The following is a 27,533-nucleotide window of genomic DNA, read 5'->3' as shown; positions in this document are numbered from 1 at the left end:
TGCTTCTTGACTAGCCTCTCCAAGCATTTCATGACAACCGAGGTGAGGGCCACCGGTCGGTAGTCATTTAAACACGCTGGAGAGGCATTCTTTGGCACCGGTACAATGATGGATCTTTTGAAGCATGCAGGGACCACGGACTTTGCCAAGGAGAGGTTGAATATTGTGGTGAGCACTGGAGCAAGCTGAGTAGCACAAGACTTTAGTACTCGCCCAGATATACCATCTGGGCCTCCAGCTTTCCTCGTGTTCACACGCGTCAGAGCCCACCTCACCTCATGCTCGGACACCGAGAATGTGTGCACATCCCCGGCGGTGGATCCCCCTCCAGCCTCGCTAGCCAGCGCCCCTTCGGTGCTGTTTTTAGACGGCGAGCTGGTGGTGTTACCCGTCTCAAACCGTGCGTAAAAAGAGTTCAGGTCATCAGCTAAGGAGGAGCCGGCACTTCCGGTTGAGGGGGTGCTGGACCTGTAGCTAGTTATAGTCCGTAGCCCCTGCCAAAGGCGCCTGGTGTCCTGCTGCTCCATCTGTGACTCCATCTTGTCCCGGTACCTCTTTTTTGCATCCTTCACTGCCCTTCGCAGTCGGTAGGACTCTCCCTTGTAGTCGTCCATGTTGCCGGATGCCAGGCCGGAGTTGTAAGCAGCGGTGCGAGCATTCAAGGACACGCGAATAGACCTGTCCACCCAGGGTTTTTGGTTAGGGAAGATACTGACCCTTACCGTGGGGATGATGGTATCGGCTATAGTGGCAATGAAGTCCGTAACCGCTTCCGCAAACTCATTTACGTCTCTGGAACGTTCTTGGAACATGTTCCAGTCGACTTCGCTCAGTGCATCCTGCAGCATGGCCTCTGAATGGTCAGCCCACCGCTTTACGTCCCTCGTCACTGTCGCTTCCCGTACTATCCGTTGTTTGTACTCCGGCAGCAGGAAAATGGCAGCGTGGTCAGATTTCCCAAAAGGAGGGAGAGAAACGGCCTTGTAGCCTTTCCTGAACGGCGTGTAGCAGTGGTCCAAAGTTCTTTCCCCCCTGGTGACACACGTGATGTGTTGGTAGAAGTTGGGCATGACCTTTTTGAGATTTCCCCTATTGAAGTCTCCAGCCACCAGCACAGCCGCATCAGGGTTCTTGTTTTGGTGTTGACACAACACATCGTGTAGGGTGGACAGTGCCACGTCGGTGTCCGCATGCGGTGGGATATAGACGGCTGTGATGATCATCGAGCTGAACTCCCGGGGTAGGTAGAATGGTCGGCATAGGATAGTTAGATGTTCCAGGTCCGGCAAGCAGGAACGAGAAAGCGTCTTAATATTCCCAGGATTACACCAGTTATTATTGGTCAAAAATTGTTTCGTTTCGTTGGGTTGCTGTTAATTATTTAAATTATTGCATCGTATGGGAGGCGCATTCCCAATCTCGTTGTACCCCTGGGTACAATGACAATAAAGATATATTGTATTGTATTGAATCCCTGAGTTTTCTGTTTAGTTTGGTTTATTATTGTCACATGTACCAAGGCACAGTAAAAAGCTTTTTTGGTGCTTGCTATCCAATCAGCGTAACAACGATGCATGATTACAATCAAGCTGTCCACAGTGTACAGATATAAGATAAAGGGTATAACATTTAGTGCAAGTTAAGTCCAGTAAAGTTCGATTAAAGATAGTTCAAAGGTCCGGATGCCCAAAAGAACCCATTGAAGTTGGCCCAGGTAGCTTGTGGGTCGGAGGGCACGAAAGTCTGGTGCGATGTTTCTCTTCCTCGTCCCAGGCCGGTAGTACCGCCCTCCCTTCAGCGCCGGGTTTTCGATGCCATTCATGGGCTGGCGCACCCGTCCATCCGCTCCACCTCTGCCTTGGTAGCAGCGAGGTTTGTCTGGCATGGCCTGCGGAAACAGGTAGCGGGGTGGGCACGTTCCTGCGTGCCCTGTCAGACCGCTAAAGTCCAGCGCCACGTCCAGCCCCCCGTACAGGATTTCGGGGTCCCGGCTTTTCGTTTTTTCCACATCCACGTGGATTTGGTCGGGCCTTTGCCTTCTTCCCGGGGCTACACCCACCTCCTCACGGTGGTGGATCGGTTCACCCGGTGGCCAGAGGCTTTCCCATTGTTTGATATCTCGTCAGCGTCTTGTGCTAGGACTTTGGCCCTTCATTGGGTAGCTCGTTTCGGGGTCCCGGCAGTTATTACAACTGACAGAGGGCCACAGTTCACTTCGTCCCTCTGGGCCGCGCTGGCGGAACTGTACGGGTCCAAGTTACAACCCACAACTGCATATCACCCCCAGGCAAATGGACTCGTAGAAAGGTTCCACCGCCAACTTAAGGCGTCCCTCAGTGCAAGGCTTGAAGGCCCGGACTGGGTAGACCAACTCCCTTGGGTTCTTTTGGGCATCCGGACTGCTCCTAAGCCAGATCTCGGTGCGTCGTCCGCAGAGCTAGTATATGGCTCGACACGTCGAGTACCCGGAGATCTGTTTCCGGACCCTTCAGCCCTGCTTCCTACCGTCCCATCAGCGTTAGCATCCCTCCGGGAACGGGTGGGCTCCCTGGCTCCAGTGCCGACTTCACGTCATGGGTGTCCCATGGTACATGAACCGTCTTCCCTGAAGGACTGTGAGTTTGTTTTTCTGCGTAAAGATGCCCATCGTGCCCCGTTGCAGAGGGTCTATCAAGGGCCGTTCCGGGTTTTACGTAAGGGAACGGCTACTTTCACCTTAGACATGGGCGGCAAGAGTGAACTCATCTCGGTGTCCCGGCTCAAACCTGCCCATTTGGACCCGGATCAACCAGTCCTGGTCGGTCAAACCCCTAGGAGAGGCCGACCTCCGTTAGTTCCGCCCAGTCCAGAAACCCCCGTTCCGACAGTTCCTCCAGGACCCCCCGTTTCGGCAGTTCCTCCAGGACCCCCCGTGCCGGTAGTTCCTCCAGAACCTCTCGTTCCGGCTGTTCCACCAAGTCCGGAACCTCCGGCTCCTGTGGTTCAGGCTGTCCCTCTCCGTACTCGTTATGGTCGCGAAATCCGGCTCCCAGCTAGGTTCCGCACCTCGGGTTCTGGGGGGGGTCATGTAGCGACCATAGAGAATGGTCCAGGTCGTCGAACCCTCGGATTGGCCAGCGAGGTCACGTGGGAACGCGACCATGGGGATTGGTCCAGGGAACGACATCGCTGATTGGCCAGCGATGTCATGTGCGCGTTTGGCGCCCGTTTTAGTCAGTTCGGCGAAGTCTTCAAGGAAGACAGTAAGTTTGTATTGGTTGTCCTGTACCTTGTTGTTTAACTCTGTATTCGTGTATTGCGGCTGCAATAAACTTCGTCTACAACCAACAAGTTTCGGACTCGCCATAATATGATGGTTCAGTTACCTGATAATAGCTGGGATGAAACTATCCCTGAATCTGGAGGTATGCGTTTCCAAACTTCTGTACCTCTTGCCTGATGGGAGTGGGGAGAAGAGGGAGTGGTTCTTGAGGTCCAAAAGGGTAGAAACAAAGAACTACAGATGGTGGTTTATACCAAAGATAGACACAAAGTGCTGGAGTAACTCAGCGGGACAGGCAGCATCTCTGAAGAAAAAGGATGGGTGACGTTTGGGTTGGGATGGCATCTAAAAGAGAATATCTGTTCGAGATTGAGGACTCCTGCACCACCTTCCTGTTCCTGAGGCTGAGACTATTCCTTGATTATGCTGCTGGCCTTGCTGAGGCAGCGTGAAGTATAGAGGGAGTCAATGGAAGGGAGATTGGTTTCGGTGATGGACTGGGCTGCTATTGAATCACTAATCCAGTTTCAGATTTATTTTTGCACCCTTAAAGACAAAATGCAACCATACTTGTGAATAGACACAAAATATCTTTTGTATGTGAGACTTTATATTCTGTACATCAGTGTTTTGCAAAAAGATAGAATTCTCTTTTAGCCTTAAAACCTACAACATCTCACCACAACATCATAACACTAACCCTAACCAGGATCTGGTGTTTGTTTCTCAACCAAGAGAAAGAAATGATGTAAAAACAAGATATGGTAGATTTAGAAATCTAAAGTACATATTGCATTTGCTGGAATTCCTGGGTGCATTCTTTCAATTAACTTTTCCTTATAAGTTTCTTTCTGCTGATTTCATGACTCCAGTTTCTCGTTCATACAGTTCTGCAGCATAGAGGCAGGCCTTTCGGCCCAATCTGTCCATGCCTGACAAGATGTCAATCTGTGCTAATCCCATTATCCTGCTTTTGGCCTATGTCCCTTTAGAGCTTAAAAGGACACAATGCTGGAGTAACTCAATGGGTCAAGCAGCATCGCTGGAGAACATGGATAGGTGTCGTCCTTCAGACTCGACCTAAAATGTCCCCTATCCATTACCTGAACCATCTGAGTTACTCCAGCACATTGTGTCCTTTTATGTAAACCAACATCTGCAGTTCTCCCTCTAAACCTTTTCCGTCAATGTATCTGTCCAAATATCTTTTTAATGTAATTATATCTGCCTCTACTACTTCTTTTGGTTGCTTGTTCCATATAACCTCCATTTTGTGTGAGAAACCTGCCATCTCCTTTGAATCTCTCCTTTCTGACCTTAAACCTATGCCCTCTAGTTTAGACACTTTTATCCTGGGAAAAAAGACAATGACTATCTACCCTAACAATACCCCTCAATTTTGTAAACCTTATTAGATCACCCCTTAGCCTCCTTTGCTCAGGAGAAAACAGCCCCAGCATAACTTATTAAATATTTTTTCGATAATCTGTTTATCAGAGAGAGAAATGCTAGAGTTTTGGTGAATAGTTCCATGTTATCTGTTGTTTATGCACCATTTTCATGAGCTGACCAGTGTTCACCAATTTTATGTTCCATAACCAAAAACTTCAAATAATCTGAATACTCACTTTACTGTTTAATGTTCTAAATTACATGCATTTGTAAAGACTACTGTATGAATGTTTATACTTACATCTGCATTAAATTGCAATCTATTTCAGAATGCTATGTCACTGATACAAATTGCCATGTTGACTTTGTGTGCAAACACTATTATTAATTACAGGGCTTCCCAGGACTCAGAGGGCAAAAGGGGAACAGAGGTGAAAAAGGAGACAAGGTGAAAGATATATTGAAAGCAAGCGTTAATTAGATATGGTAGTTAGAAAAAAGGTTGCCCCTTTTATATATGCACCATTTTATATGATTATAATATGGCAGTATCAGTGAGTGCAACTATAACTATTTGTGCAAGTGGAATTGGCAAATAAAACCTCCTGTTTTATGACCTTGGGACTTCTCTCCATGCTACACTGCTAATGAGAGACTTTTCAAGTACAGTTGCCATTGTAAAGTAGGAAAACACAGCAGCTAATTTGTTTTCTGAAAGGTTTAACCTCCAAAAGTATGAGCTGACTTTGTGAGCTGGAATGGGACCTCGACCTACAATTATGAAATGCAGGACAATGTCTGGGATTATTGAAACAAGACTTATACTTAATAAAAAGAAAATAAACACTCAACATCATTTACTGAATGATCGCAAAAACTAATCATGGAATCACTAGAAATTTATGACACGGAAGATCATTCAGCCCATCATCTCACTCACTGGTGATAAAGGGAGACTCATCCCAATGCCACCTATATCCTTAGAGGTAGTACCTTAGCATTAGACTTTACTTTAGACTTCGCAGATACAGAGCAGAAACAGGCCCTTCAGCCCACAGAGCCTGCACCGACCGACCAACCATCCCCAGACACAATGCACTAGGGACAATTTACAATTTTTACTGCAGCCAATTAACCTACAACCTGTACATCTAGTGTGTGGGAGGAAACCAGAGCACCCGGAGAAAACCCACGCGGTCACAGGAGAACGTACAAACTCCGTATGACAACACCCGTGGCCAGGATTGTACCTGGTCTCTGGCGTTGTAAGGCAGCAACTCTACCACTGTGCCACCCACTATGTCCACAGCTCCTCAGAGGTAGCTCCTTAACCCTGCATAGCACAACTGTTCAAGTACACATTCAAGCATTGATTAAATGTGACATGGTTTCAGCCTCTATCACCCTGATAGGCAGTGAGCTTCAGACCTCTACCATCAACTGTGTGAAAATCAGTTTTATTACCTGCCCTATGATCTATATGCTGATTATATTTACTTTATGGTTCTGGCTTTTTCCTGTTTATTCTAACTCACTTTGTTTAAGTTCCCATGGCACTTATTTTCCAAAGACAAACAGTCCCAGAAAATTAAATCCATCTTCATGTAATTTTTTTCAATTCCTAACAATATCCATTACAGTAAACCTCTTCTGCACTCTCTGCCATGCATCTCCCCATGATGTAGTGACCGGAACTCCATGCTGAACTCACGCTGCGATCTAACTAGCAATTAAACAATTCCAATATAAATGCCTTGCTCTTAGCTTCAGCTAATAAAGGGAAACATGCAGTATATATTCTTTGGAATCACCTTTGACCTGTTCTACTCCTTTTACGGATTTGTGGACAAAAAAACTAAATACTATTTTCCTTCAATTTAGTCGGTAATTCAAAGCAATAACTTGAAGTAGAGTAATTTGGAGGATATCAAAAATAATTCTGATCATGACTTATCAATCAAATTATTAGATCAATATAGAGACATGAAGAATTATAGATGCTGGTTTACCAAAAAGCCACAAAGTGCTGGAGTAACTCAGCGGTTCAGGCAACATCTCTGAAGAAAATGTTTTGATGACTTTTCGGGTTAGGATCGTTTCTTCAGACTGATTGCCGGGGGGGGGGGAGGGTGGGATGGGACAACGCCTTGCAAGTGATAGGTGCATTCAGGTGAGGAGGGTTTTGGTTGACAGATGGTTGGACAAAGTCTAGAGATGAAAAGGCAAAAGGGGTGAAATAAGGAGAAAAGAAGCATGGGATGTGAAGCCAGAGGAAGGTATATAGGTGGAAGGGGACAGGGGAAAAGGGAAAGATGTTGTGCATTCAGGTGAGGTTGAAGAATTCAATGTTCACACCGTTAGATTGTAGGCTACCCAAGTGGAATATGATGTGCTGTTCATCCGGCTCCACCTGTAACTTGCCAGGCTTTGTCCTGTTCCTACGTCTCTTCCAGCTTTCTCATCCCAACTACAATCAGTCTGAAGAAGGGTCGCCTATCCATGTCTCCAGAGATGCTGCCTGACCCGCTGAGTTATTTGAAGCTCTTTGTGTTTTTTTTAATTAGATTGATAATTTTATTTATTTGATAAATAGTTTTCTGGAAGATGAATACATAGTAATGTGAGCAGAGGCTGTGGAATAATCCAGTTTCTGTGCTGAAAGGTTTGTCTTGTGTGAAAATGGTGGTTCATGAAAAGAAATAAGCAGGAACCCAGGTAAAATTGAAAGTTGTTTTAGTACTTTTCAGTTGCAAAGCTAAAGCTATTGGATAGCAATTCCATGCCCTTGATTAATTGTTGGCATGCACTTGGTAGGCTGAAGAACTTGTTTCTATGCTGCATGTCTAAACTAATCTAAACTAAGGAAGGTTTCACAAAGTATGTTTGCTCATCTTTTGATATTTACATAAAACAAATATGAAGCTGATAGAAAATTTGAAATTGTTCTCCAATAGTTTTTCCCTTTTGTGAAGTTGGTTGGCGCTAGGACCAAATTCACTCATTCAAAACCCACCAACAAATCATGGCAAGAATGATAAAAAAGCAGTGGAAATATTATTTGAATGGGATCCTGACCTCCACTAAGATAATCTTTGGACCATGAAGCCCAACCCTATATTAATGCTCCTACAGCAATGAGTGGCCCTTGGCTTGGTAGGGAGAGGCTGGCACAGGACAGGCCAGTACAGTTGGTCATGGCCAGAAAGTGGAGCCCAAGCTGCACCTGGCCGGCGTGGTGAGAGAGACCATTGGTGAGGAGCGGCTTCACCGGCTCCGTTTTGTTGGGCTGCCCGCATGCATCTTCACCTTCATCTCTATCTATCTATTCATGTCTCTTCACCTCCTGTCGGGTGTGATGGAAAGCTACTGCGTTTGTTTGTCGTTGTTTGTCTGTCTTTGTTTGGCTACACAAGCTTAGTTGAGCTTCTTACTGTAGAGGAACTCTGGGCTGGGAAGAATTATGCAACCAGGCAAACAGATGGAGACACATCAGCCCTCATTTCAGGGCATGCATCCTGAGTGCCCAGCAAGGTACTAATGCATTGCACCATGCAAGTTGAACTGAAAACATTTTGATTTGCATTTCTAGTAATCTAAGATTCTTGGTCTTTCAAGTGGTTAGCAGCTGTCGCTCTGCTTCAAAATCTCAAATGGGGTAATTTAAAGTTTAATAATCCAATTGCTTGTAATTTCAACCTATATTGGCAAAAGGAATTTTAATATGAAATCAGATGAATGATAAACCAATATGGATCAAATCTGAGCATAACATCTTTATTTTTTGATAGCAGGCCATTTATTGTTGACAAATACAATGTATATTTTCAACACGGTATAGTTCAAAATAGTCCATAAGTGAGTGATGTAGTAAAGAAGTACAAAATAACATTGTAGATTCTGATTCTTTCCACATATATACAAATTCTATACAAATAAAAATACAATATCCTAAAGTGTTGATGCAATGTAAGTGAACAAAAGCAGAAATTCTGGAATTTTGTTTAGGATAGTCAAATGTTTCGATGGTTTTGCAAAAGGAATGGAAATAGAGCAAATTAATCCAAACTGTTCATTTTACTGAACCGCCAATTCTGTGCAAATTTTAACCCTATCACTTGGGCCACAGCTTTAAATTTTAATATGCTGCAGACTTCTGCAAATTATATAATAAAGTATAACTATAATTGGACTCTAATGTACATATTTAATGAATGCCAGTGCACATAATCTGACTGATGGAGCAAAATGTTATATTCGATTGGGCTTAAATTACAATCAAGTTGACCATTATTTCCAAAACACTCCACAATTATTTTCACAGGGTGAAAGAAGTTACCCAGGCAAAAGAGGGTCAAAGGGGCAGAAGGGAGATCAAGGTCCTCCTGGATTAGATCAGCCTTGTCCAGTGGTACGTGATTTTTACGATCTCATGTTGAAAACTTGTCCAGGAAGTAATGGTGATTGAAGAAAAAAGTATGTTGTTTTTAAAAGATTTATATTGTAAAACATTGATATTACTCCAACTATTCTGCAAGATAAGCCATTCGAAAAGAAATGGTTCTGACAAGTTTTTCTTTCACATCGCAGTGTGTACATAATTGAAATATGTTATTCCACCTAACTAATCCACCATGGTGTTTATATTATCCTTCTCCAAATGTATCTTGCTACACTTCTTCTGAATTTTGTCTTTCATTTCCTCGCTATAGTATCTAGGTTAGTTTCAGTAACTTATTCGTGTGGAAGTGACTTTAACTAACTGAGTAAAGAGGGTTCTCCTTATTTCTCTCGAGGATTTGTACGTAACTATCTTTTATCTATAACCCTAATTCTCTACATGTGGAAAGAATCATTACTTTAAAGATTTCTTTCGTCTTCTTTAAGTCTTCTCCTTTTCAAAGAAATATGCCTCAAATCTGTACCTTCGATTTGTACCAGCATCTGCAGTTACTTTCTTATATATATGCCTCAAATCTGTAACTATAATCTCTCAGTTTTAATATCATCTTCATGAACTATTTTTGCCCTTTCCCAGTGATTCCCTTTGCCACAGTGATATGTTTGTCTGCTCTTGGTTCTGGATGGATAATTATTATCATTTGAAAATGTTAATTGCTTTCTGTAGTAGTGGTGACTAATTTATTCTGACTATGTATATTCATATTTTTAAATGTAGTTTACATTTATAGCACACAAAAAATACAGCACAAGAACAGGCCCGTCAGCCAACAATGTTTGTGCCAAACGTGATGTCAAGATAAACTAATCTCATCTGCTAGCACACACTCTATATCTCTCCATCCCCATCATATCCATGTACCTATCTTAAACACCACATCATATCTACCTCCACCATCACCCTTGACAGTGTGTTCCAGGCAACTACCACCCTTTGTAAAAGGAAACTTGCCCCACACATCTCCTTTAAACTTTGCTCATCTCACCTTAGAACTATGTCCTCTAATCTTTGACAGTCCACCCTGGGAAAAGGGTTCTGACTGGAAATCCGTAACCTGTAGTATTAATATATATAATGTAGATGGGCTGATTAGGAAAACTGCCGATACCACAAAATTTGATAGAGCAACAAATAGCGAAGAGGGTTATGAAAGGATACAGGTTGATGCTGAAAGGATGGGCGGAGCAGTGGAAGGAGGAACTTAATCCAGACAAGTGTCAGGCGATGCATTTTGGGACATCAAATACTGACAGGACATTATACAATAAGTGACAGAGACTTCGGGAATGTTGATGTACAGTGCAGTTTCAGGTGCAATTTCATACTTCTTAAATTGCAACACATTTTGGATAGGGTAATAAAGAAGGCATTTGGCATGCTGGTCTTCCTAGGCTGAGGCACTGAATATAAGAGTTGGGATGTCATGCTGCAGCAGTGCAAAACATTAGTCAGGCCATAGTTGGAATATTGTGTCCTGACCTTCACACTACCAGAAGGACGTGGTAGGATTAGAAAGAGTGCAGCAAGGATATTGCTCCTTCACCTTCAGCCTACAAGGTGATGGATTTACATGCAAAGTCCTGTGAAGGGCCTTGCTGTTATAGACTGAGTCTATTTCTCCCAGTACATTCTTTTACTGAGGATGCTGTGGGGAGGTAAGAATGATATTTTTTCTTGTACGTCAATGTACGGGAAATTGTTTCTTGTTTGATTATTGATTATTGCTGATTACTGCAATAGTCCTAGCCAATCTTTTCTGATATATATGGCATCATAAATATTTTATTTTATTAAAATTGGAATGGAAATCATCAGTGTTCTGGCTAAAGCGGAAACAACATATTTGCTATGAATTCCTCATTATTTCACACAGAAAGCAAACCGAGCAATCCACATAATTTTCAGCTTACCTTATTCCTATAACAAGTGAAACATTAGTATTCCCTTTAAACAAACTCACAATTCAACCAATAATAGTCAAAAACAAAATACTGCAGATGTTGCAAATCTGAATACACACCACCACCCTCCCCTACCAAGAAAACATTAGGCATAAACAGTGGGCCAAACAGTATAATTGGACAATAGACAACAGACAATAGGTGCAGGAGTAGGCCATTCGGCCCTTCGAGCCAACACCGTCATTCACCATGATCATGGCTGATCATGCACAATCAGTACCCCGTTCCTGCCTTCTCCCCATATCCCTTGACTCTGCTATCATTAAGAGCTCTATCTAACTCAGAGAAAATAGACAAGTGAATGTTGCAGACCTGGGCTGTTTTTCTGGTTGCGATAAAGATTAAATGTATTAGATCTCCTTACAGTAAGCTAGCACAGCAGTCAGCAGTTTTAGTTTAGTTTAGTTTAGATACAGCGTGGAAACAGGCCCTTCAGCCCAGCCAAGAAATCCGTACCAACTCTCTCTTATTTTCAAGAGAGAGTTAGATTTAGCTCTTAGACCTAAAGGAGTGAAGGGATATGGGGTAAAGGCAGGAACGGGGCACTGATTTTAGATGATCAGCCATGATCATATTGAATGGCAGTGCTGGTTCGAAGGGCCGAATGGCCTGCACCTATCTTTAAAATGTTTTCTATGTTTTTAACCAGCAATCACCCATACACCAGTTCTATCCTACATGCTAGGGACAATTTACAGAAGCCAATTAACCTACAAACCTACATGTGGGGCGGGAAACCGGAGCACCCAGAGAAAATGCATGTGGTTACAGGGAGAACGTTCAAACTCTGTACAGCCAGCACCTGTAGTCAGAATTGAACTCAAGTCTCTGGTGTTGTAAAGCAGCAACTCTACCACTGCGCCACTCTGTTGCCCCAACTTTATCTTGACTTTAGTTCATCTTGACAATTGGAATATTCTTTCCATAGGTTCTCTTCATGATATAGTATGGTTTTCAAATGACTCCTAAAACATGTATTTTAAAGAAATTATATGACTTCATGAGAATTAGTCAGTTTGTTCATTCCTTATGTTCCCGTGTCTGTGTTCACTGTAGGGTCTTGATGGTTTGCCGATTCCGGGATGTTGGCACAAGGTAATATTCTCAAGCTTCCTTAATTCATGTGGGAATGTGCCAGTCACAAAGTCAGTTCTTTAGTTTCCCAGAATGAACATACAGATTTAAACAAATGTTCAATGTTTGTTCAAAATGTGCAGGAAAATGAGCAAAATGCTAGCCAACTCCAGTGGCCTGAAGCAAATATATAAAGACATTGGAAATTCACACACAACATTTGTAGATGTTCAGGAAATAGGTAGATAATGTAAGAGGTTTTAGAAAACGGTAACTTTTGGAGATAACGTTTTGGAGATTAGGCAGTGTGATAGTTGCTGTCTAATAATGAAAAGAAGCATTTGATGCTTTTAGTTACATCATTTTGCGTTTAGTTGACCTGAAATCTTTTAGGCTGCAAGAACAATAAATACATCATCCATTTTCTCTCACTTGTACCCACTTGGGCAAATCCAGGAATGTCTGGAGGCTTGTTTGCAGAGTGCAAAGTCTTGTTCTGTTTCTAAGTGGAGTTTCCAATTTGATCAATCACATTTAATCAGGAATATTACGGTATCAACTGCAGTTGATGCCGTAATATGTTACTAATATGTACAACTATTTTGTACATATTATCAAAATTTAACCAGATACCTGTTTTAGAAAATAATACTTAGGTAAAAATGAATTTTAAAGAATGATGACATTGTTTGATCTCTAGTAGAAGTGCTGACCATTTTGGATTTGAAGTGCAATGAAGCAGCACAGATTTAATTCAGGCTGTGTTTTAAACATATACAATCTGTTTATTTTTATATTGACATTACAACCCAATATAAATTTCATAATGTGAATGATGCAATCATAAGGTCATATGTGATAGGAGCAGCATTAGGCCATTCAGCCCATCAAGTCTACTCCACCATTCAATCATGGCTGATCTATCTCTCCCTCCTAACCCCATTCTCCTGCCTTCTCCTCATAACCCCTGACACCGTACTAATTAAGAATCTATCTAAGTCTGCCTTAAAAATATCCATGGACTTGGCCTCCACAGCCTTCTGTGGCAAAGAATTCCACAGATTCACCACCTCTGACTAAAGAAATTCCTCCTCATGAACTTCTAGAACTTTCTTTCTGAGGCTACGACCTCTAGTCCTACGTCAGCCACTATTGAATTGAAAGCTGAATCCAAAAGGCCTAACGGCTGGGATGAGTGAAAATAAGGGGTTTATCTGTACACTGCTTGCAATTTGTAAATCAGAAGAGATTGTGGATGGAAGGAATGTGGAATCTTGCAAGGAGGATTAGTAGTACAACATTATTATCTTCTATGCTCTCACCCCTGCTGCTGATCATGGATTATTTATTCAAATCTTCACCAAATTAATTTTAGGTCTTAAAGGATAATCTTGATTATCACGTAGCATTTAAACAACTTCTGCTGGGCTGTAATCCCAATTATGGGTCCTGTCCCAATGTTAGGGAAACCTAGGCTTTTGGCCCAGTGCTGTACAAGGGAGGGCTGCATGAGTGGTGGTGACATCTCTCTAGTCAGATATTAAACCTGGTTTAAGGTAGAGATGTTTTTAAAAAATATCATGACATTACTTTCAGGATGAACTGGTGAGTTATCCCTTGTGTGCTGGGAATATTTATTCTTCAGTCAGTATTTCTATACATTGATTATCTGGTCAATATATTTCTGGTGTATGTTGCTGTATTTTTGATTTGCAATAGTGACTGCAAGTCAAAAATACTTCAATAGGTGTAAAGTACTCAATGATAAAGTACTCAATTATATTCTGAAAGGATTGTGAAAGGAACTGTAGCTTCTGAAATTGGCTAAGTTTCAGCACATCCAGAAATTGGACCTAGACCCAGTTTATTTTGTTTAGTGTCGTGAGAATATGATTCGGATTCTATGCTCAATAGAAATATCAACAGGTTTTTCAAACTTGCTCTGAATTTTGAGTGACACCTTCAGAAATTTGCATTTATAACCAATTGTTATGTGCTCTTTTCCAGTGATTGCTAATCAGCAAGCAACATATTTGTACACACTATTTGTGATTCACCATAATATAAAGAAACTCAACTGAGAACATGTTAAGCCTGGTATAATAGGCAAGGACTGAGCTTGATGGAACAGAATATTGTTCACTTTTATTTTCATCAATTTTTACCAAAAGTGGAAGAAAGCAACATAAATTAGCTATGATATAAAATAAATATATCCCACAATCTCAATTGTGGATGTCAAAGCACTAGTGTGTGACAGGTAACTTCAATAGAATACTGGGTTGGTAACTTTTGGAGATAACGTCCACGTTACGCATTGTGATAGTTGGTCTCTAATAATGAAAATAAGTATTTGATACTTTTAGTGACATCATTTTGCATTTAGCTGACCTGAAATCTTTCAGGTTGCAAGGACAATAGTAATATCTTCAATTTTCTCTCACCTGTACCAACTTGGGCAAATCCAGGAATACCTGGAGACTTGTATTGCAGAGTACAAAGTCTTGCTCTACTTCTAAGTCGAGTTGGCAACTTGATCAAGCCACATTTAATCAAAATTCACGCCTATTTCAGGGATATTACATCAACTGCAGTTAGTGCTAGTATTTTGTACATGTTATCAAAATTTATTCAGATTCCTGTTTTAAACTCAGATTTTTTGCAGAGGGAAATACATTAATTAATAGCACCAATATTGGCAGTAGCTGTGATAATTTGAACATCTAACACATGAAACCTTTCAGATAAACACTGGAAATACTGCACACCAATCAATCCCACCTTATTGTTAATCTCTGCAATTGCTCAAGAAAATTGCTCCATGGGAATTAGAAGGAAATTAATCATGGAATTATCAGCACTGAAGGTGTGAGAATATCATCCACTAGTTGTCTTCATTAAAGTCCACTGGCATAAGTGAGAGTTCTCAATTATACATACCCTATTAGGAGTAGGCCACAATAATCAGCAGACACCGTTTGTGAACATGTTCTTTAGCTTTAGCTCAAGGTCTAACAAGGTTTAAACTTTCTTCAGTTTTGCAACCATTTCATTGAAATATAATTACAATAGGAACAAATTTAAACAGAAGGTAATGAATCGGGAACTAGCTGAATCCTGACATACTTTGTAATACCCTGTACTTAGTAGAGGAATAGATTAAATTATTCATATTTTCTTTCACAGAGTTACAGTATTATTCAGACTGTTGTTCTTGTAATCCTGCTAAATTCCCATGAAACATTTAACAAAATAGTCATCATGTTAAAAATTAAAAACACTTTCACCTAAGGTGCTATGACAAGGATTAAAGATCCGTAACAATGAAGTGCTTTACAAAGCTCACCTGATAAGCTTCTGCCCATCAAGGTACAATGCCGATCAAGTCAGATAAAGATTGTGTAATTAACAAATACCTAAGAAGATCTTTATAGCATTTTGACAACTTGGAAGACATTTTGTTCTGGTCAGTATAACAAACCTGATAACTTCTAAATGGCATTAAAATAGATCAGCAGGAATCTATTGAGGAAACAACTTGCTCAAGGCAAGAGAACAAGATCGCTGGGCGGCACGGACTTGGTGGGCCGAAAAGGCCTGTTTCCGGCTGTATATATATGATGATGATGATGATAAGAAACCACACCTCGCCTGCCGAATCAGCCAATTACCATCTACTAATACTCTCCTCCACCTAGCAGAGCTGGTCCTTACCCTCAACAACTTCTCCTTAGACCTCCCCTTTCCTCCAAATCCAAGGTGTAGCTATGGGCATTCGCAGGGGCCCTAGCTATGCCTGCCTCTTTGGAGGGTACGTCAAACAATCACTGTTCCAGGGGTACACTGGCCCTATCCCGGAACTCTACCTCCACTACATTGATGACTGCATTGGTGCTACCTCCTGCACCCATGCAGAACTCATTGACTTCATCAACGTCATAACCAATTTCTATCCTGCGATCAAATTCACTTGGACCATCTCCAACATCTCCTTTCCGTTTCTGGATCTCACCATCTCCATCACAGGAGACAGACTATTGACCGACATCTACTACAAACCTACTGACTCCCATAGCTATCTAGACTACGCTTCTTACCACCCTGCTTCCTGTAAAGACTCTATCCCCTACTCCCAATTCCTTCATCTACGCTGCATCTGTGCCCAGGATGAGGTTTTCCATACCAGGGCATCAGAGTTGTCCTCATTCTTTAGGAAACAGGGGTTCCCCTCTTCCAATACAGATGAGGCCCTCACTAGGGTCTCCTCAATATCCCACAGCTCCGCTCTTGCTCCCCCTTCCCCCCATTCGTATCAAGGACAAAGTCCCCCTTGTCCTCGCCTTCAACCCCATCAGCCGTCACATATAGCATATAATCCTCCAACATTTTTGCCACCTCCAATGGGATCCCACTACCGGCCACATCTTCCCATCTCCACCCCTTTCTGTTTTCCACAGAGACCGTTCCCTCCGCAACTCCCTGGTCAACTCATCCCTTCCTACCCAAACCACCCCCTCCCCAGGTACTTTCCCCTGCAACCGCAGGAGATGGAACACCTGTCCCTTTACCTCCCACCTCGACTCCATCCAAGGACTCCAATGGTCTTTTCAGGTGAGGCAGTGGTTCACTTGCACCTCCTCCAAACTCATCTACTGTATCCGCTGTTCCAGGTGTCAACTCCTGTACATCGGCGAGACCAAGTGCAGGCTCAGCAATCATTTTACTGAACACCTCTGCTTAGTCCGCCTTAACCTACCTTATCTGCCGATTGTTTAGCACTTTAACTCCCCTTCCCATTCCCACAATGACCTTTCTGTCCTGGCTCTCATCAATTGTCAGATTGAGGCCCAGCGCAAATTGGAGGAACAGCACCTCATATTTTGCTTGGGTAGCTTACATCTAAGCGGTATGTACATTGACCTCTAATTTCAAATAGCTCTTTCTCCATCCCCTCCCCTTCCCAGTTCTTACTGTCTCCGACTACATTCTATCTCTGTCCCATCCACTCCCCTGACTTCAGTCTGAAGAAGGGTCTCGACCCGAAACGTGACCCATTCCTTCTCTCCCAGAGATGCTGCCTGTCCCCCTGAGTTACACCAGCACTCTGTATCTACCTTCGATTTAAACCAGCATTTGCAGTTCTTTCCTACACAAGATAACAAATCATCCATGATGGTATTACATCTTATATTGACTTGCCTAGGAAGTCTCACTTTTGAAATAAAGATATCCAACGTGATGTCTCTGTAATCCATTCTTATACGTTTGATTTGCCACAGTGGAACTCACTGGGGGGAAAAAATGTTAAAGATGAACAGCAAGTCAGCAGGTATTTTATAACCCATAAAACAGGGATGATGCACACAATCGGAAAATACTCAATCTGCATCTCCTCATCCCCACCAGATGGTATATTGCATCTCCTTATCTGTATAATTACAATGTATTCTTGCAAACAGTGCACACATTGACATTGCCTGCACAAGTCTCGCATCTTATAATATGTCAATCTTGGTATATTGTACAGTCTATTTTTATGTTACATCTTGTTGCTTGTTCCTTAATTTGAAGTTTTAAAAATATACATCATTGTTTTTCATAGTATGTTATACATTTAAAAATCTTAAAAAATGTAAAGTAATAGTTTTTAGATTTGATTACCGATGGACTTAAAATAAAGATGAACTACTTTCCCAGGAAAAGCATTTACAAATAATTACCTTGTTTGCAAAGCAATTGATTTTTATGAAAAATATTTAGACTTTTCTATACCATGAAAAAGTATATAGAAATTAGTAATTAGTTTTAAAAGTATTAAATAAAAATGTAATTAATTGTGCAGTTAAAAAATATGTTGTGTTAATTGCAATTTAATTTGTTGTTAAGTACAAACAGAATCCATTTTTTAAAATAAAGCAATGGAAAAACCTATAAACATCTGAATTAAGTCACTGGTTCCTCAAGCCTGCTCTGTCATTTTAAAAAGATCATAGCTGATTTGATTAAAACTTCCTTTACATCCATGGGTACCGAAAAACCAACTTGCTTATCATATTTCCATCTACTTCTTCCCTAAAAATATTCAAAGACTCTGCTTCCACCATAGATCCTTTTCAGACTTAAATTAAATTTAACAAGGTTTAGTTTCAGTTTATTTATTGTCACGTGTACCGAGTTACAGTGAAAAGCGTTTGTTGCGTGCTAACCAGTCAGTGGAAAGACAATACATGATTACAATCGAGCAATTTACAGTGTATATGTCATTTAAAACTGAGGTGAGAAGGAACTTTTTCACCCAGAGAGTTGTGAATTTGTGGAATTCTATGCGACAGAGGGCAGTGGAAGCCAAATCACTGGATGGATTTAAGAGAGAGTTAGATATAGGTCATGGGGCTAGTGGAATCAAGGGATATGGGGAGAAGGCAGGCACGGGTTATTGATTGGGGACGATCAGCCATGATCACAATGAATGGCAGTGCTGGCTCGAAGGGCCGAATGGCCTCCTCCTGCACCTATTTTCTATGTTTCTATGATAAGGGATTAATGTTTAGTGCAAGGTAAAGCCAGTAAAATTAAGAAATGTTGCTGTAGGAGTAGAGATTTAAAAGTGTGAACGATTGTAATATGTGAGCTATCAGAAATCAGTTACAATGTTATATTGTAATAAGTGAGTGATCAAAAAATAGGAAAGGAGATTACAAACACTGGGGGTACTGCAATTTTAAAAAAATGACTTATCTTGTCAATACCATAATGAACTGCAGATATATAGCTAAAGTATATATTAATAAAGACTGCAGGGCAGATGGCCACAAATGTTCATTAATGTTCTTGTTATTTCCTACAATGCCAGCAATTTTACTTAGAAAGGCCTAATGCAGCCGCCACAGTGGAATTAATTTTCTTGGTAAAGACGAGAAAATGTAATGAAAATTGCAGTGAGTTAACATTTCACACAATGCTTGGATGTGGGAGTTAATGGTTAATTGTCTATCAGCTGTAAGTAATCAGTAGTAATTACTGAATAGTAACACCCTGAACCCCTGTAACTTTGGCTTTAAAATGTTACAAAAATAATCAATTTCTGCTAAGCCATCATAGAAACATAGAAACATAGAAAATAGGTGCAGGAGTAGGCCATTCGGCCCTTCGAGCCTGCACCGCCATTCAATATGATCATGGCTGATCATTCAGCTCAGTAGCCTGTACCTGCCTTCTCTCCATACCCCCTGATCCCTTTAGCAAAAAGGGCCACATCTAACTCCCTCTTAAATATAGCCAATGAACTGGCCTCAACTACCTTCTGTGGCAGAGAATTCCACAGACTCACCACTCTCTGTGTGAAGAAATGTTTTCTCATCTCGGTCCTAAAAGACTTCCCCCTTATCCTTAAGCTGTGACCCCTGGTTCTGGACTCCCCCAACATCGGGAACAATTTTCCCGCATCTAGCCTCTCCAACCACTTAAGAATTTTATATGTTTCTATAAGATCCCCCCTCAGTCTTCTAAATTCCAGCGAGTACAAGCCCAGTCTATCTAGTCTTTCCTCATATGTAAGTCCCGCCATCCCAGGGATCAATCTGGTGAACCTTCTCTGTACTCCCTCTAAGGCAAGAACGTCTTTCCTCAGGTTAGGAGACCAAAACTGCACACAATACTCCAGGTGCGGTCTCACCAAGGCCCTGTACAACTGCAGCAGAACCTCCCTGCTCCTAAACTCAAATCCTCTTGCTATGAATGCCAACATACCATTCGCTTTCTTCACTGCCTGCTGCACCTGCATGCTTGCTTTCAATGACTGGTGCACCATGACACCCAGGTCACGTTGCATCTCCCCTTCTCCCAATCGGTCACCATTCAGGTAATACTCTGCTTTCCTGTTCTTGCCGTCAAAGTGGATAACCTCACATTTATCCACATTATATTGCATCGGCCATGCATTTGCCCACTCGCCTAATCTATCCAAGTCACTCTGTAGCCTCCTAGCATCCTCCTCGCAGCTAACACTGCCACCCAGCTTCGTGTCATCCGCAAACTTAGAGATGTTGCATTCAATTCCCTCGTCCAAATCATTAATATACACTGTAAATAACTGGGGTCCCAGCACTGAGCCTTGCGGTACCCCACTAGTCACTGCCTGCCATTTCGAAAAGGACCCGTTTATTCCTACTCTTTGCTTCCTGTCCGCCAACCAATTTTCTATCCACCTCAACACTGAACCCTCAATACCGTGTGCTTTAAGTTTGTACACCAATCTCCTATGTGGGACCTTGTCGAAGGCCTTCTGAAAGTCCAGATATAACACATCGACTGGTTCTCCCTTATCCACTCTACTAGTTACATCCTCGAAAAATTCTATAAGATTCGTCAGACATGATTTGCCTTTGGTAAATCCATGCTGACTTTGTCCGATGATTTCTCCACTTTCCAAATGTAATGCTATCACATCTTTAATAACTGACTCTAGCATTTTCCCCACTACCGATGTTAGGCTAACTGGTCTATAATTCCCCGTTTTCTCTCTCCCTCCCTTTTTAAAAAGTGGGATTACATTAGCTACCCTCCAGTCCTCAGGAACTACTCCAGAATCTAAAGAGTTTTGAAAAATTATCACTAATGCATCCACTATTTCTGAGGCTACTTCCTTAAGCACTCTGGGATGCAGCCTATCTGGCCCTGGGGATTTATCTGCCTTTAATCCATTTAATTTACCTAACACCACTTCCCGACTAACCTGGATTTCCCTCAGTTCCTCCATCTCTTTAGACCCCCGGTCCCCCGCTATTTCCGGCAGACGGTTTATGTCTTCCTTAGTGAAGACAGAACCAAAGTATTTGTTCAATTGGTCTGCCATCTCCTTGTTCCCTATGATCAATTCACCTGTTTCCGACTGCAAGGGACCTACATTTGCCTTAACTAATCTTTTTCTCTTGACATATTTATAAAAGCTTTTGCAGTCTGTCTTTATGTTCCATGCCAGTTTTCCCTCATAATCTATTTTCACTTTCCTAATTAAGCCCTTTGTCCTCCTCTGCTGGACTCTGAATTTCTCCCAGTCCTCTGGTATGCTACTTTTTCTGGCTAATCTGTATGCTTCATCTTTTGTTTTAATACTATCCTTGATTTCCCTTGTTAGCCACGGATGCACTACCTTTCCTGGTTTGTTCTTTTGCCAAACTGGGATGAACACTTGTTGTAGTTCATCCATGCGACCTTTAAATGCCTTCCATTGCATGTCCACCGTCAACCCTTTCAGCATCAATCGCCAGTCTATCTTGGACAATTCACGCCTCATACCCTCAAAGTTACCTTTCTTTAAGTTCAGAACACTTGTTTCTGTATCGACTTTGTCACTCTCCATCCTAATGAAGAACTCTACCATATTATGATCACTCTTGCCCAAGGGGCCTCGCACAACAAGACTGCTAACTAACCCTTCCTCATTACTCAATACCCAGTCTAGAATGGCCTGTTCTCTCGTTGGCTCCTCGACATGTTGGTTTAGAAAACCATCTCTCAAACATTCCAAGAAATCCTCTTCCTCAGCACCCCTGCCAGTTTGGTTCACCCAATCTATATGTAGATTGAAGTCACCCATTATAACTGCTGCGCCTTTAGTGCATGCATTTCTAATTTCCTGCTTGATGCCATCCCCAACCTCCCTACTGCTGTTAGGTGGCCTGTACACAACTCCCACTAGCGTTTTCTGCCCCTTAGTGTTTCGTAGCTCTACCCATATCGATTCTACTTCCTCCAAGCTAATGTCCTTCCTTTCCACTGCTTTAATCTCCTCTCTAACCAGTAACGCTACCCCACCTCCTTTTCCTTTCTGTCTATCCCGCCTGAATATAGAATAACCCTGGATGTTGAGCTCCCAGCCTTGGTCACCCTGGAGCCATGTCTCCGTAATCCCAACTATATCATAATCATTAATAACTATCTCCACATTTAATTCATCCACCTTATTACGTATACTCCTTGCATTGAGACACAAAGCCTTCAGGCTTGTTTTTACAACTCTCTTACCCCTGGTACGATTATGTTGAAAAGTGGCCCTTTTTGATTTTTGCCCTGGATTTGTCTGCCTGCCACTTTTACTTTTCACCTTGCTACCTGTTGCTTCTACCCTCATTTTACACCCCTCTGTCTCTCTGCTCCAGGGAGGCAACATACCCTACATTTAAAAGAACATGCAAACTGCTGGAGAAACTCAGCTGGTCAAGAAAGGAGAAATGAATTGTCATTGTTTTGAGGTAAACACCCTGCACCAGTCCCACAGGTGCTGCTTGACTTGCTTCAGCAGTCTGGTGTTTTTTTACACTCCAGATTCCAGCAGCTACAGACTCTTGTGTTTCAAGAGTCAACAGTGTTTTATTGTCATATTTCCCAGATAGAACAATGACATTCTTACCAGCAGCAGCAAGTAAAACAGAATATATGAACAGTACACTGTAAACAATATAATAAATGAGATTTTTTTAAATTGTAAACAAAGAATAATTTGAGAATAAAGGTAAATGGGATTTTGATTCAGAGGAAGGGGGATGTGTGTTATTTCTTGTAAAACAGAGGCAGTATTTAAAATTGTGTATGGTACTTGTATACTTGGTATACCAAGTATGCAAAGAAAAAAAATTATACATTAGAGTAGACTACAGCAAAGCCTCGGAATGTAGGAACTAGTAGAATGAAACCATCTTGAGTGAACACCTATATTTGTTTGCCTTGAATATTTTTGGCTCAGATTCAAGGAACAGGAGTTAAATAGCTTTGGGTTAGGTGGTAAGTAATATTATGCCTATATCCTTGATTTCCCCCACCCAAAACAATGTCTCCCCCAAAAAATAGCTCTAACATCTCCAGTCTGCTGCACATGCTGCCTCACATCACCCTCAGCTTTCAATCCCTCTTCACAATATGCTGGCTTCCCCTAACCTATATGCACCCATCCCAAACATGCTGGGCTCCGACATCCCTCTGGATGTTGTACGGAGGTCTCGGAATACATTGAATTTTAGTCATGGTTCCTATCGAGAATATTTTACTCACAGAAATGTACAAATAAGGGAATTGGTCAATTGAGTAGTGACTCCTGGTGAAAAAACGGAGTCTTCCAAATCTAGTTTCCAAATAAGTGGGAATGGAACTGATGGGGAAAGATACAGACAAGGAACAGCAGAAGCTGGTTTACAAAATAAAAGGATACAAAATGAAGGGGATGCTCACAGCCAGGAGAGACTCAATATACGGAATAGCTTCCCGAGCAAGAAACTAACTACACTTGAAAATAATAATAATAATGTAAAAACAGAAACTGCCGAAATACTCAGCAGGTGAAATAAACCGAGTTCATGGAAAGTGAAAAGTCAACATTCAGATCGAAGACCCTTCGTCAGAACTGGGTAGGAGTCAGAAGTTTGTTAAGTTGCAGGGATGTGAATATCCCCCCCCAAAAAAACCAAACAACTTTATTTCCGAATTAAAAAATAAATGCAATCCTAGAATAGTGCGAGAAAACACTTCCAACATTGGTTGCGTTTATACATTCATTAGTTTTATCAATTTAGTTTATTGTCACATACGCCGAACTACAGTGAAAAGCTTTTGTTGCGCGCTAACCCAGCCAGCGGAAAGACAATACATGATTATTGTTATGTTCGCTAGTGTTTGCCAACTATCCTTACAACAAACACCCTAGACTCTGGTCCTCCAATAACATTTCAGTTTGCCAATGTTTCGTTTCGTTTATTGTCACATGCGTACCAAGAAGGATGGTGCTCTTAAACGTGTAGGCAGGAACTGCAGATGCTGGTTTAAACCGACGATAGACACACAAAAAAAGACAGAACTCAGCGCGAGTTACTCCAGCATTTTGCGTCTATCTTCGGTGTAAACCAGCATCTGCAGTTCCTGCCTACATATAGGCACAAAAAGCTGGAGTAACGCAGCGATGAGAAAAGAAATAAGAAATTTCTCGCTGGAGAAAAGAAATAAGAAATTTCGGAAAGAGACCCTTCTTCAGACTAAAATATCTTTTTTTTATATATATATCAAAAAATACTTTCAGACTAAAACATCTCCTCGGTATCAGCGCTCAAACTACTGAGGCTTAAGGAAATATAAGAAAATAACTGCAGATGCTGGTACAAATCGAATGTATTTATTCACAAAATGCTGGAGTAACTCAGCAGGACAGGCAGCATCTCGGGAGAGAAGGAATGGGCGACGTTTCGGGTCAAAACCCTTCTTCAGGCTTAAGGGAAGGTCAACGCGGAACTGTCGTGGCCGGCTCCTCGCTCCTCCCTTTTCAGCTTGGTGGGTGTTGTAGTGTGGAGCGGCGAGTGGAGAGGAGAAGGTGTCTCGCTGACTCGCTCTGCGGCCCATCATGGATTTGGAATTGTATCAAAAAAGCGAAACGTTGTCTCTTCGCCAGAAGTTGATCGCGTAAGCATGTATGATTCTCCCAGGGCGCTTGGTCCCGCCGATCCCCCCAGCCTGAACAGGTGGGAGCGACACCAAGGCCCGGCTACTGCTGCTGCTGTTGTGACCACGTCTGCTGTGGGTAACGCGGCGCCTCTCAAACTACATTGTAGGGATTCCAGGGAACCTGAAGCAGAGGTGCAGAGGTGGAGGAATCGGCGCCGCTGATTGAGTGGCGGCGAATCCTCCAGTCAGGGAATAGCACCGCTGGGCTGGTAATGGCCGCAGTGAGTGTCGGGAATGTCAAAGAGTAATACAGCGTGGAAGCGGGCACTTCGGCCCAACTTGCCCACACCGACCATGTCGCATGCACGTCAGTCGCACCTGCTTGCGTTTGGCCCATATCCCTCTAAAGCTGTCCTATCCATGTACCTGTCCAAATGTTTCTTAAACATTGCAATACTACCTTGTCAACTACCTCCTCTGGCAGCTCATTCCATACGCTCACCACTCTTTGTGTGAAAAAGTTACTCCTCAGGTTCCTATCTTCCCCCCTTCACGTTAAGCCTATGTCCTCTGGTTCTCGACACCCCTACTCACCGCAAGAGACTCTGCATTTACCCGATCTATTCCTCTCATGATTTAGTACACCTAACCGCATCCTCCAGTGCTCCAGAGAATAGAGTCCTAGCCTGCTAAACAGGATCTAAAGTGCATTCAAATTCTGCATTATCTCTATAATCTCCTCCCGATGTAAACAACTGTCATCTACAATCCTGTACTACTGAAATCTGGATACGTTTAGTTGCTCCACCGTATATAGCTGTCGTTTTGTCAGGCAAAACTTTACACTCTGGAATCGCATCCTAAACACCTTCATCTCCCACCTCTCATTCCTCCCTTTAATGTTGGCCTTTGCCAAGCTTCCATCACCAGCTCTCATGCCCATAATTGCACTTGGCTGTTTCTGATGAGCAGACATTTAGTTTGCATACCTGACACCACACTCCTGAAATAGATACTTTGAGTTTGGTCATGGTAAGAATTTACCAGGACAAAGAAACACATTCCAGGATGATCTCCGAAGTCTGGGGGGAAAAATAATGGAACATCTTCATCAACTCTACGCATTGCTCAGAATACTGAATTCAGAGCGGGATTAAAAGTTTCGAGTGCATGCACATTCTCCTGGAATAAACATAGGTCGGAGTGTGCCACCTTGTTACCCACCCTCGAGCACCCCCACCCCCAGTGGCAGGACCCATGTAGACAACACCAGCCACCTCAATCCACAGCAGTGAAATAGAAGTGAGTCATTCTTGATCCTTGGAGACCTCTATCTAAGAAGATCACTTCAAATAAAATTTTAAATCCTAATTTCTAATCACACAGATAGCTAAATAGAATTTCATATTATTCTTTTTTATTTGATTTGCAAAGAACCATGAGAACCATCTCTTGTTTCTTTAACCCTGTCCCCCACTAAGCAACTGACTATCCAGTTTCCACTCTTGGTTTCTGTGTATGTGGATATTAAATAATGATTACCCCCCCCCCCCCCCAGAGTAAAAGTACCATCACTCATTTAAAAAAATTGACCCACCTCTTTCTGCCTATTCTCATTACTTCTTTCCTCTCAAGTCCTTGAATCCACTAAAGCATCCCAAATTCTTAACCTAAATTCTTTGTTCAAATCTCTCCAATCTGGTTTACATCCTTGACACAGTATTAAGTTGTTTATACCACACATGTTACCCATGGGAATATAATAAAGGTAATATGATCCTCACTGTTCATTTCTACCTGATTGTCAAAGGGGATTGATTTTATAAACCTCCCCAACCACATTCAGGTTTGAATCACCTGTCCAAACCACATGATTCTCGAAGCCTGTTCACTGTTATCCAACTGGACTGAAGCTTGGTTTGCCTGGTTCCATTCTTACCCTAGCCCCACCTCCTAACTTGGACACCTCCTGATCATTGGGCTTGGCCATGGCAACAACATCAGTTTCCACGTGTGCAACATTGAATCTTAGTCCAGCCTCTCAACCTCTCCTTTCTCTCTATATCATCAGGCTGCTTGCCAAATAGCCAATGCTAAATGAGGAGAAATGTCCTCCTGCTAATTTAATTGATGCCATGGACAATCTGTACTTTCATCATCCCTCTTCTTGGCAACTGCATGAAACTGAACTTGATTGTTGGCATCTTAAACTGTCATGTTCTACCTTTGATATCTCACCTGCATCTACTGTATAGACCTGAAATACCCAAACCTCTCTGCTGCCCCTGCTCTAACACTGAGCTTCTTTAACCATCACCCCTGATCTATACTGGCTCCCAGTAAAGCAATAGCTCAGATTAAAGTTTCTCCTCTATGGCCCCAGCCTTCCCGTTCTCCGTAACCTGTTCCAGTTGTAATCCTCTCTGAGTTATCTGCAGCTTCAAGTTCTGGACTCAAGATGGTCATTAAATTTATTGCCCAGCTCCCACCACGATGAGCTGACCCTTCAACTGGCAAGGCACTGTGTTCTGCAATCCCATTCTAAACACTTTTTTTCTGCAAACCCATTCTAAACATTTTTTTCCTTCTCTTTAATGTTCTTTTTTGCTTACATTTTTAAAGGAATTTCACTGCTTTGTTTTTAAAGAAAGCAACATCATAATATTTCTGTATAAATATATCAGGAAATTAATTGTTAAATTATAGCATATGTCCAGATTATTTTTTTTGCATACCCGTTCTCTTCATTTTCCTTTACAGACCTTTTTGTAGGTTGTTTTTCCCAGATGATCCGATCAAAATTGTCAGAGGCCAAGGCCAATACTTGTTTGATGAGATGGAAAGAAGATACCTGGACTGTATTACCAATGTTGCTCACGGTAACAAAAATACTTAGTTCGGTGCAATGTGACACATCTGTAAAATGTTGCATATTCATTCCCAATGCAGTACGGAGGAA

General features: G+C 42.0%; 2 protein-coding genes across 4 annotated transcripts in view; both read left to right on the top strand.

The window, feature by feature from the left end:
* Positions 1-14,424, top strand: part of col23a1a (collagen type XXIII alpha 1 chain a) — a 117,601-nt gene extending 103,177 nt beyond the window's left edge. Inside the window, exons 15-18 of the mRNA XM_078411297.1 lie at positions 5,049-5,102; positions 8,976-9,062; positions 12,131-12,169; positions 14,156-14,424. Coding sequence (XP_078267423.1) covers positions 5,049-5,102; positions 8,976-9,062; positions 12,131-12,169; positions 14,156-14,158 — 183 coding nt within the window. The 3' untranslated portion in view covers positions 14,159-14,424. The remainder of the gene's footprint in view (positions 1-5,048; positions 5,103-8,975; positions 9,063-12,130; positions 12,170-14,155) is intronic.
* A 10,068-nt stretch (positions 14,425-24,492) lies between these two features.
* The window catches only part of LOC144600072 (5-phosphohydroxy-L-lysine phospho-lyase-like), a 26,354-nt gene continuing 23,313 nt past the window's right edge, over positions 24,493-27,533 (top strand). For all 3 annotated transcript variants that reach the window (XR_013548072.1, XR_013548071.1, XM_078411445.1), the window contains exons 1-2: positions 24,493-24,592; positions 27,335-27,453. Coding sequence is in view for 1 of the 3 variants with exons in the window: in XM_078411445.1 (XP_078267571.1) it covers positions 24,534-24,592; positions 27,335-27,453 (178 nt within the window). In the remaining 2 variants the exon portion in view is untranslated. The remainder of the gene's footprint in view (positions 24,593-27,334; positions 27,454-27,533) is intronic.

The sequence above is a fragment of the Rhinoraja longicauda genome, chromosome 14 (assembly GCF_053455715.1).
Source record: "Rhinoraja longicauda isolate Sanriku21f chromosome 14, sRhiLon1.1, whole genome shotgun sequence".
NCBI lineage: Eukaryota > Metazoa > Chordata > Chondrichthyes > Rajiformes > Arhynchobatidae > Rhinoraja > Rhinoraja longicauda.
This window is presented reverse-complemented; position numbering and strand designations above follow the sequence as displayed.